This window comes from Phalacrocorax carbo, chromosome 7 (genome assembly GCF_963921805.1).
Source record: "Phalacrocorax carbo chromosome 7, bPhaCar2.1, whole genome shotgun sequence".
In the NCBI taxonomy this organism is placed as follows: Eukaryota; Metazoa; Chordata; class Aves; order Suliformes; family Phalacrocoracidae; genus Phalacrocorax; species Phalacrocorax carbo.
Window position 1 is genome coordinate 44719945 of NC_087519.1, and position 12141 is coordinate 44732085.

At 42.1% G+C, this 12141-nt stretch overlaps 1 protein-coding gene across 4 annotated transcripts in view; it reads right to left on the reverse strand.

Annotated features, from left to right (window-relative positions):
- The window catches only part of LOC104040389 (transmembrane 4 L6 family member 18), a 52807-nt gene that overhangs the window by 14061 nt on the left and 26605 nt on the right, over window positions 1-12141 (reverse strand). The window contains exons 1-2 of one of the 4 annotated variants that reach the window (XM_064457767.1): window positions 8364-9240; window positions 2953-3021 (exon numbers count right to left, since the gene is read on the reverse strand). The exons of 1 other annotated variant lie outside the window; for it this stretch is intronic. In XM_064457767.1, the coding sequence (XP_064313837.1) occupies window positions 2953-3021; window positions 8364-8501 (207 nt within the window). In that variant the 5' untranslated portion in view covers window positions 8502-9240. Of the gene's footprint in view, window positions 1-516; window positions 722-2952; window positions 3022-8363; window positions 9241-12141 lie in introns of those variants that run through there. 2 more of the 4 variants (XM_064457769.1, XM_064457768.1) reach the window with 2 other exon arrangements.

Here is a 12141-nt window from a genome sequence, read left to right on the forward strand (position 1 = left end):
GCAACCCCCCCATCTAGGTTCCAATGGGAATAACACAGCCGTACGCACCTCTTACAAGACAGGAGGCCTTACTATGCAACTGTTTTCAGCCTCTGATTTGCAGACACCTTGATCTGTAGCCTATTTCTAAAGGACTTTTAAAAGCAAATGAAACAGGAATCCTGGAGACAAGGAACTTAAGTATGCTACAATGTGGTCCACAAAAATGAAAAAGTAGAAAATAATAGCTTCAGATTAACAATGTCCCACAACAAACACACTCAATTCTTCATCCTTTGCTGTTACTCAAATGCAAAGCTTTGATAACTGCCACTCGATTCCTCTGAATAAAGAGCTAAGGCAGAGAAACAGCTGTCAATATCTCAGATAGTAGAAATTAAGGCATTGTAACTAAATGCTAGTTACCTAGGGACATTTAAAAATATAATAGTTCGATAATTTAACAAAAAATGTAAGATTTAACCCTTTACAGGAACTGCGACACGCTGAGAAAGAAACCACTAGATTATTACTTACCAACAAGCCTCCACCTAGAATGCCATGAAGGCACTCCACATATTTGCCAAGATGATGCTCTGAAGCAAATCTTGTTTCGCCATTGGGAAAATAAAGTAAGATGTTGGCCACGATGCTCAGCAAGGCAAGGATGAGCAACTTATAACCAATACAACTAGCACACCTTCCAAAGCACATGTCCTCAGATTTACAAATCCTTGTTCCACTAGTCCAATGCAACCTATCTCATACCTGTCCACACCTAAAAGAAGAACAGCCTTTATTCTCACCTCCTTAAATACTCAGGGTTCCCTAGCTACCTGGATGACGTTTACACTTCTTCATAAACACCGTTCCCAATTGCACAGTGAGGGAACAGGGATGGCAGACCGCCACCACCCTTTCTAAATGCAATAATTGTTGTCAAACCAAACGCAATCAAGGAAATATTGAATACTAGGTGATTTCACTCTAATATACAGTGCTTGGAACGATCACCAGTGAACATGATTAGACATGAACAACAGGCTTAAACCACAATATAAGTTCTGTTAGGAACTGAAGGAAAAAGGTTTTGTTTTCTTTGTTAGAAGCAGCTTTAACTTTTAGGTTTATAGACTGACTCAGAACAACCTGAAGCCAGGGAAAGGCTCAGTTGACTTCAGCTGTACTGAGTCAGAGTTTTGAGTATAAATAGAATAAGGACTACGGCAATGAGGAGTATGTAGAGCAACCTCTCACTTTGCTGTCCTGCTGACGGAATAAGAGCAAACCTCATCAGGAGGTTGGAAAACAAATAAAATGGACAGGTAGGCTTCTAAGGAGTGTCCTTGTTCTTGCCATTATAAGACAAGCTGATTTAGATTAAGAGCCATTTGTTAAAGCTAAATGAGGCAAACACTGGTGAAAAATACTACTTCAAGAGGAGGATTATAAAAAACAGTCCTTGCACTGAAATTTCATGTATAGAAATACAAAAAAAGAAAGCCCCGAACAGAGAGAAATATATTATATCAGGGGTTTCCTAATTGTGCTACATGTACCAGTAACATTAATTTGCATAGAAAATGGAGATATAAAGGGACCTGGAAAAAATTAAGATATAGCCTTCTCTCTTTTTCCTCATGCAAATTTTGCTAAAATAGCCAAAAGTTTTCTTCTTCACATACATACAGCTCAAGACAGAGGCCTGAGCTGCCATGCCCACTACTATCACATGACAGAATATAACTAAGAAATGCACAGGCCTGGACTAGATTTGGGAGGTGCTGCTGCCATCATCATAATACAATGTAATTCTCACTGCAAAAACAGTAGCTAGACAAACTGAGTTTGGGAACACACAGAATATTAGGAGACTATAGTGAGACTTTTTCAATTATTTAGAGGGGAAAAAAAAAAAGAGGTTTTGGTTTGGAGGTGTATTTTTTTAAGCAGCTAAATAACACTGTAAACAGAAGTCCAAATCAAATCCATGGTATTCCTGCAAGTGATATGAGCAACACTTGAGCTGAGAGAGAGCAAGCATGTTCAAGTGTGCAAAAAGAAAAGGGGAGGGGGGCGCGGAAGAGCAGTCTTGTGCAGATGTGGTTTTGTGATGTAACTTCTCCGGGTATTGTAGCTGTTGACCTTGGAGACTTCCTTCATTATGAGAAATATCCTCCAATTGTAGAAACATAGGTTTACCATTATTGTGCACTTCACCTCTGATGACTAAAACGAGCATAAACATCATCCTGCAAGTTTCCTCTGCAGACTTAGATGGCTGCTCAACTGAAAACTCCCTTTATTGTGTCATGCTAAAAAATCCAAACCACTCCCTGCCAAAAAACACAACCCAACCCCCCCACCCTCCACTACCACACCGTACATACAGTGGCTGGGAATTAGGTTTAAAATCTGTTCTATTTATAACCTGTATAATTGTTTTCAAAACACTTGATTTGAAATAAGATTTCACATAATCAAGAACTTCCTATATTTAAAATCAATTCTGTACAGTATCAAGCCTGCTGATTGCATGGGCTTTGCAATCTGCAGTTACTACAAAAAAACCCAAACAACCCAGACAATACAATAGCAGTTCAGATCACCCTCCTATATAATCATATAGGTTATAAAAATCTTGAGCTTGTTTACTTTTCATGCCTGTTTGCTTTGTAAATCCTAATTTTGCTGCTTGGCAAAGCAAGCAGTGGTGGATTTTTTTAAATGCGTTGTGGGCATGTCAAGTTTTAAATTATTAAACTGGCCCATGCACAAGCAGTAGCCCAACATGAGCTTCTCATCAATCTGATGAACAGAAGGGCCCGAACTGTAGCTTGTGACATGCTCCAGCACCATGAGATGGCAGAGTTTACACTAGTGTGAACAAAACTGTAATTAGGTTTTAAGTCTTTTAGACAAGAACCACAGTGTTTTCACTTAAAGAGGTAAGATAATGGCTTACTCACTCACAGATGCTTGCCCATGGGAAATGCCAATAGTCCTCTCACAGGACTGTTCCTCTAGCTTTGATGCCTGTTCCTGGACAAAGAATACATATTAAGAGGCAATCAACCACCCAGCCTTATTAGAGACAATACAAGTTTAATTCTAGGATAAAGCCTAACTTTAGACTGTAGGCCTAGTCCTCAGCTCTGGCTGACAGACACCTACTGCAATGTGGTACAGGAAGCACAAGACAATCAAGGGGGCAATGAAGCAATTTTGATAACACACTCTAAGATCCAGCAGGTAAGACTATTGTGAAAGTCTTCCATATCCTCTCCTGGCAGAAGGGGGCTGGTTAATAAGCAATTAAAGCAACTGGCTTGTATCCCCAAATCATCAGTCCTGCAGGATAAAGTTTCTCAGCAGAACAGTGCTATCTGGAGCAGGACACTGACGTTTCATGCCAGAGAAGTGGCTAAAGTTAGGTGCCTTGTCCAGCTACTAAGGTATCTAACACCAAGCTTAATTTCACATGGGGTCCAAGGATCCAGCAGCCCCTCTATAAAACAAAACACACCACCTCAATAGTCATTGTTGCTTTCCCTCTTCTACTGCAGTAAGAGGACAGAAGCCTGCTTCTTTCACAAAATAAAGATGTTAGGAGGAGACTAGTGCTTCCTGATGCCAAAAAGTGGGAGATGTCACAAATAGTAGAAGAGCTCTCTAAATTCAAGCTTTCAAAAGCTGAATATTCTTCAGCTTTCTGTACCTGCGTCTCGACCTGCATGACAGGAGTAACAGAAATTACTTTCTCTAGTTCAGCGGTGTGTTGGAAACCCTCGTTATATTTTTGGACAAGTCCTACATTTACCTATTGCAGAGAGGAGCAGTTTTTCAGAGACAGTCAAAGTTACCACAACATGCAGTGAGGAAACCTCCCTCAAAAAACCAGACAATTTTATCAAGAAAAAGAAAACTGTGAAGTATCACATTTCTCCTACAAAAGCAAATTACTTCAACATTGCAGAGATGTGATGAGGAAGGCCAAGGCCCACTTGGAATTAAATCTGGCAAGGCATGTCAAAGATAACAAGAAGGGCTTCTTTAAATACATCAGCAGTAAAAGGAAGACTGGGGATACAGTGGGCCCACTGCTGAACAAGGAACAGGCCCTGACGACGCAGGATGCAGAGAAGGCAGAGTTACTGAACGCCTTCTTTGCCTCGGTCTTAACTGCTAAGGCTGGCCCTCAGGCTGGCCCTCAGGCATCTCAGCCCCCAGAGAAGAGAGGAAAAGTCTGGAGAAAGGAAGACTTACCATCAGTTGAGAGGATTGGGTCAGAGATCACCCATGCAAATTGGATCCTCGCAAACCCATGGGCCTTGATGGGATGCACCTACGAGTGCTGAGGGAGCTGGTGGATGTTCTTGCTGAGCCACTCTTCATCATCTTTGAAAGGTCGTGGAGGACAGGAGAGGTGCCGAGGACTGGAGGAAAGTAAACGTCACTCCAATCTTCAAAAAGGGCAAGAAGGAGGACCTGGGAAACTATAGGCTAGTCAGCCTCACCTCCATCCTGAGAAAGGTGATGGAGCAGTTCGTTCTGGAGGTCATCTCCAGGCATGTAGAGGACAAGAAGGCTATCAGAAACAGTCAACATGGATTCACCAACGGAAGCTCATGCTTGACCAACCTGATAGCCTTCTATGATGGCGTGACTGGCTGGGTCGATGAAGGGAGAGCAGTGGATGTTGTCTATCTTGACTTCAGTAAGGCATTCGACACTGTCTCCCACAGCATCCTCACAGGCAAGCTAAGAAAGCATGGGTTGGATGAGTGGACAGTGAGGTGGATTGAGAACTGGCCCAACAACAGAACTGAGGGTCATGATCAGTGGGGCAGAGTCTGGATGGAGTCCTATCACTAGTTGTGTTCCCCAGGGGACTGTGCTGGCTCCAGCCCTGTTCAACATATTCATCAATGACCTGGATGATGGGATAGAGTATAACCTCAGCAAGTTTGCTGATGATACCAAGCTGGGAGGAGTGGCTGATACACCAGAAGGCTGTGCTGCCATCCAATGAGACCTTGACAGGCTGGAGAGCTGGGCTGAGGGGAACCTGATGAAATTCAACAAGAGCAAGTGCAAGGTCCTGCACCTGGGGAAGAACAACCCCAGGCATCAGTACAGGCTGGGGGCTGAACTACTGGAAGCAGCTCTGTTGAGAAGGACTTGGGAGTGCTGGTGGACAAGCTGACCATGAGCCAGCAATGTGCCCTTGTAGCCAAGATGGCCAACAATATCCTGGGCTGCATTAAAAGGAATGTGGCCAGTAGATCGAGTGAGGTTATTCTCCCCCTTTACTCTGCCTTAGTGAGACCACATCTGGAGTACTCTGTCCAGTTTTGGGCCCCCCAATTTTAAGAACGACGTGGAACTGCTTGAGCAAGTCCAGCAGAGAGCTACCAATATGATCAGGGGGCTGGAGCATCTCCCTTATGAGGAAAGGCTGAGAGAGCTTGGTTTGTTTAGCCTGGAGAAGAGAAGACTGAGGGGGGATTTCATCAATACCTATATGTATCTAAAGGGTGGGTGTCAGATTGATGGGACTAGGCTCTTTTCAGTAGTGCCCAATGACAGGACAGGAGGCAATGGGCACAGGTTGGAACACAGGAAGTTCCACCTCAATATGAGAAAAAACTTCTTCCCTGTGCGGGTGCCAGAGCAGCGGCACAGGCTGCCCAGAGAGGCTGTGGTGTCCCTTCCCTGGAAACATTCAAACCTGCCTGGACGCGTTCCTGTGCCCCTGCTCTGGGTGTGCCTGCTCAAGCAGGGGGTTGGACAAGATGATCTCCAGAGGTCCCTTCCAACCCCCACCATTTTGTGATTCTGTGAACTACAACCACATCTAGCACCTCCACCCTAAGCCAGATTCCCAGAGTGATTTGTCATAATCAACAGAAGAAACTGAATTGCAACAGAAAAGTGCCATAAAAAAAAAAAGGAGATCTCTGACTACACTAATATATTTTAATGCCCACAGTAATCCTGGAAACATCCATACCCCTTTACTAAAGAGGAAATCAAGAGGGGCAGGGGGGAATCATATCTGCAAAATTAATACAGAAGCAGTCAGGCAGACCCAGACCCATCACATCAGAGTCAGCACGCTCTCAAGAACAGGGTCATGCAGACTAGGCTTAGTTTCCCTGACTGGACACTAGGCATGCTACCATATTAGAACTTGTTGCACGTGTACGCTGTAAGGCTCCTGTGCTCTGAGGATGCCACAGAACCCTCTTTCCTTAGCTTGTTGGTACACAGTCAGGACAGTCTGGCTGCTATTCCCTTAATGGAAATGAAGTTATTATATTCTGCTATCCCAAATCCCCAGTGTTAATCTTGCTTATCTCCCTAAACTGAATGTTGCTGTTTTACCATTTTAGCACCTAAAGATGTTCTCATAACCAGGCAAAGGCTAAAATATTCACAATGAAACATTTCTGCTATCAATGTTTTCTGAGCAAATATAAAGCACTCTCCTGTTTTAAATTAAAGATGCCAAAAAAATGGAAAGAAAGATATCTCTCTATTGAAAAGGGCAATGTGTTTCTTCCCAGTAGTTTCTCCTAGCATTCCAAATGGTCAGCCCTGCTGTTTTACTCTGCCTTATAGCCACTCCTAGGCATGGTTTGCTAAAAGACGCAGTGATTGAGACACAGCTGAAACAGACACATGACAAATGTCTTCCAATTACCTTGAAAGCAATCTAAAGAAAAAAAACAAGAAGCCTTGAAAAAATTTGTTTTATATTATAAAAACTGGTCAGATATGAATCAAGGGGTATTTACTAATATCATTGTCATTCGGATGCCCTGCACTACAACTTCTACCAGAGTTTCTCGTTAGAACTCTTCTTGCAAAGCTTCTGGTCCCACCCACCATCGGCAAAAGGTTAATAGGAGGGAATCACCTCTTGTGGAAACACCGGCAGGGCGTGGTAACTGAATGACATCTGTAGATGAGACACAGCCTGGGAAATAATAGCATGGGCTGCACAGGTGCATTTGGAAAGATGGGGCAACAGAATGCATGTGTATCCACACAGGTTATGAACTCACACTTGTATTCCCTTATAAGCTATTCTCATATTCTTCTCTTACTCTTTAGTACGTTACTGCTCAGAGGCAAATACTAGCACAGGCAACTGCTGGAAATGCACGATGAATGTGCAGTCACCTGTTAGCTAAGCTAGGGGAAGCCTCTTGGCCAGCTGTTCAGACAGAGCTCTTGGTGAACTTGGGAACACCCATCACTTCCCTTTAATCAAATGGAGAAACACCCATCCGTGCTACCATCCATTTCTCAATGTTCAAGTGATGCATTGCTCATGTTTTCCAGCCATCATCCACAAAAACACAATGCTGAAGCTATGATTATCCTCAGACATGCCACCTCGCAAGTGCATGTCAATCCGCAAACTCCACCTGGACAGCCATGAGAGGAAACAGCTCCCCTGAAGTCCTTGGTGTCTATGGTCTCCTGACCACAGCAGAAGAAAGTTTCCAGATTACCTTTATTAATTACATGACAGATCCTTGGATGAACTAACGAGCTCCTTCTCAGAAGGAGCGACTACCTGTTGCCATGAGGCAGATCACGGAACATAAAATCAATCACCCTTACACAGCTATAACACACATGCATACGCTCGCTTGCTATCTCTGCCATTCCTTTGAGACAGAAAACTCATCTGAACTAATAGAAGTCAGTTTGAAGGGAGCACTCACACTTTTATGCAACACCACACACTGACACACAGAGAGAAGATTTAATTTATTAGTAATAATGCTGACCTAAGAAGTAGTCAGCAATGATGCAACAAAAGTAGTTTTAACACTTAACCAACCAGCTTGGAGATTCAAAAGCTTACAATTAGGGCAGAGTTACCACTAAATGAGTGTATAGAAATTTTTCTCTCTAAAGAGCAGCTCATAAACCTTTCTTAAGAAGAACTATTACTGCCCCTAGACCTGCAATGCTACTGTAACATCATTCCACAAATCAAATAAACCACTTCAAAAAATTGTTTTCTGGTGACATATAAAAACCATGATGTAGCCTGCATTCATTACTTCTTGCAACAATGTTATTAGGATAAAAGTAGGACATAAGAAATGCTATTTCGGCCACAGCCTGGGGGTGAAACCTTGGCTATGCAGGATGACTAACAAAAGTTCGTTTCCCTTGGACTGTAGTTTTAGAGAGGTTTGCTTTCTATATTTCTAGTCTATCCCTAAAATTATGACATTCTTGCAAAAGTTAAACTAGTGTGAAGCATTATCGCCACTGTACTATAAGCATACTCTGTTCTGTACGGTGTGTAAGTAACGGCTGTATGAATCAGAAAATTGGGATTAGCTTAGCATACGTACCCCTGGATAGCACAGCATCATGAACAGACGCTCTTTAGGCTTGAAGTGTGCCACTTTTGTGGCTCCCCTCCCCTGCAGCAATATGCTTAAAACAGATGTCCAGTAAAAGACATCCAATTCTGACAGTTCAGAGAACATGGAACAAAAAAATACACAATTATGTCTTTGGCTCTTGTGGTGCAAAAGTCAATCATTAAGTATCTTTGTGTTTCTCATATAGTGATCCTGTCAGTAGTTTTCTGCTTACCTCTAATCTAGCAAAAATTTATTAGCTCTGTCATACCATGTATTTTAGATCTGCAGGCTCAAAAGAAAAGGAAAGAAGAAAAGCAAATTTAATTGCCAATTTTGTTTCATTAGCATATGCTTCATGCACTCTTGTCTCTGATATCAGCCATTAGTAAGTTCACGCCAGTTAAAAACTGTTAAAATGATTCTTGCTGAATGATCCCACAACTACTGCTTGGCTAGAATAATCTATGTATTGATTCTGTAGGAGTGAAATGTGAAATTTAGTGTTTAAAATTAAGGTGTCTTTCATGTTATCATGACTGATATTGCAGCATGCTGTATTTGCCTGCAAATCTTTCAGCATCGGTAGTAATTGGATCACATACATCACAATCAGAAGAGCAAATCAGGCAAGACTGCAAGACTCTTGAAAGATGATTTCCTAAACTGCACTCCCACCCTTCTATCAACCTTTGCTATCATAATTTAAACTGGAACTCTGAAGTTCATTTAACAATATACACTCAGTGCATTGAATTTTTGCTACCAGCTGGTCCTTAAAAGAGCTGTCAATCGTACAGCCGACTATTTCATGGTCATGTTCATACACCAGGCACATCAAGACCTCAAAAATGCTTTACAGATGTAGCACGCATTTTTAATAGGGGAGTGTTAATTAAAAAACAAACAACTACAGTTAAAGGATAAATCAGTCTACAGAAGATCCCTTTTAATCTGAGCAATATTTAATGAAGAAAAGCAGACAAAAATATTACTTAACACAGATTATGTTTTAATTAATTCTTAGGGGTTTTTTTTAAGGAAACATACTGGAACAATACAACTGAGGCTGTATTCTTTGTAGATATACAAAATACCTGTCTGCCATACGGTGCCTGTACTACATACAACACTTCACTGGGGCTGCTCCTTTCACAAGGTCCTTCTAATTCATGTATGTGGTGCCATTCTAGTGAACTGCAGTTTGGTTTGGAAGATGGGGAAAGACTAAGTTCCTGAATTAGAAGTTTTATATTCCTTTGAACTATAATTACAGCTAAAAGTATTCATGTCACCAGTGCACCTGGAAGTTAATGCTGCAGAATGACACACATGTTCATTCCAGGGTAGTATTCCATTGCACAACCACCTCCTCAGGGGTCAGATCCTGCCCACAGGACTTTCTGCAAGTGCTTGGAAGACAGAGCCCCAAGATTTCCACCAGCTCCCTCTAGTGATAACATGCTATGGCCAAACAGGCTCTGTTGTGACCACTCACCACTAGCTCCAGTGATGTCTGGATCTCAAGTCTTCTACAACAGCTCATGAAACACCCTGTCCAAGCAACAGGCACCACCTGCCCTCTGCATAAGACAACAACGCGTAGTAACATCTACTGGTGGCACAGGAGTCAGGCACAATGCACTATGCAATAGTAGGAGCTGAACTAAGGCATCACACCCACTGAGTCAAATCCTGAAGGCTTCAGTAGGACTGGATTTGGTTCAGGTGCTAGTTCCAGAAAAGAGCTCTTCCAGGAAGAGCACTACTATACGGTAAGTTAAAAAAGGAAGGAAACCAACTTTCTTCTTTTACAGATCTTCACAGCAGACAAGTAGTCCCACTCTTTGCTTTCCAGAAGCAAAGGCAAAGGAAACAAAAACACTGGAAGTTTCCTCTAGAGGTGAGGAGACAAGAAAACAGGAAAACTTAAAAAAAGAAATCACAGCCTTTCCCTAGTGTCTGAGCTGAGTCAGGTGCCACTTTCCTCCAAAAAGGCAGGCGCTGACTTTGAGGAAACTGCAGCCATGTCAACAATAGCACTTGCCTGTCAGGCAAAACATCTTAGGGTTTTGGGGTTTTTTGTTTGTTTGTTTGTTTTGGTTGTAGGGGTTTGTTTTTGTTACTCTCCAACTCCTGAGATTTTGATCAATTACATTCTGCCCTAAGTTGAAGTCATAGGACTTACTAATTGAGCACTACTCAGGGGCATACAGAAGGCTGCAGGAAGATTAAAACATGTCCTGAGGAACCATTACAATTATAAAACCATTACACAGTTCTTCAAATGCAGGATTTGAACGTGGGTTGCTGCTTAATCCAGCCTATGATTAATGCCCAATGAATAATATAAAGAGACTATCACAACAGGAATGAGTTTCCATGCCACCTCATGGCAAATTTATTTTAGATCACGCAACTAAGCAAGCACAATACTCCTGTACCAACAGCACTGGAACAGCAGGCAAGTACGGCAGTACAGCACCACCACTTCTTTGCTACATACAGGTAATGCTGAGAACTGCTGGCTACATGGTCCTCACAGTCACTTCTACTGTGTCTGTGCTACAGTTGGAAAGTCCCGGCTTAACCATTTACTTTTCAAGCATTAAATTAAAATTATACCTCTCTGAGAACAGTTCAAGCAAAGCCAGGCTGCAGCTAAGGCTTGTTGATGATTCATCCTGAACTCCAACATATTTAGTAGCCCCTTTAAAAAGAATAAGCAAAGTTCTACAATGAGGTAGAATGCATATAATGCAACAAATCTCGCAAAATGTTTTCTGACACTTCATAGGAAGACTGCTTCTTTGCACATAAGCTGTCTTTGTGGAAATTAATTTAAATACAACTTCAGAGGCCGTACTATTTTTCCTTGTAGAAGTTTAATGCAGATGCCTTGATGTTAGCAAGGTCAAGGGCTTGTTAATGACCGGAAGCAAGGGCTGAAGAAGCAGAAATTTGCTTGCGTGTCCCATAGATGCTCAAGAATAGGGCAATATGTTCTACTGAAAACACATCTCTGGACTCTGCAGGAAAGGCACGTGCTCATGTATGACACACCAAGGGCAGTAGGGTGTTCCTGCAGCCCTTAAGAGCATCACAAAAGGAAGGAAACAGGAAGAGGATTACTGTAGTGAATAAAACAGATGTACAAAAAGCAGACTAAGCTTAATCTAACTCTTCACCGTATCTGCTTTGGCTACATTTTTTAAAAAAATTTTGCAAGCCTGTGTTGGCTCTCATCTTCCATCGGCAGGGACTACAATAGACATACTAAACTAGAAAAGATGCGTGACATCTAAGGAAAGCACAAAAACAGTGACAGAAACAGTTATAGAGTCCATCTGGCAGTTTGAGGAAGGAATACAGTTTTTCAGACAGCTCCAAGCCATCATACTCTCACCCCCTCACACTTCCTATTTATCACTATCACATTCCACAGCAGTAACCAAACAGAATAAAAACATGCACAGATTACTAGAAAGGACTTTCCTCCTCAAGCTTCCTTCTTAGATCTCTGGATGTGAAATCTGCTTTCACAAGTATCTTGCAGTGCTTTTTTTTGTAGTATCTCCCAATTAGGAGATTTAGATGCTCTTTTTTAAAACACCAGAAAATAAGTAAATACACCCACAAAAACAGGTCAGTGGGCTAAGGATAATATACAAGATCAAGGTAGGAGGGCTTGACGTGACTGTGGGTTTCTACATCCTGCTTGGAGAATTAAAACACTTGCCAGAGCAAAAAGCAGTGAAACCTTCCT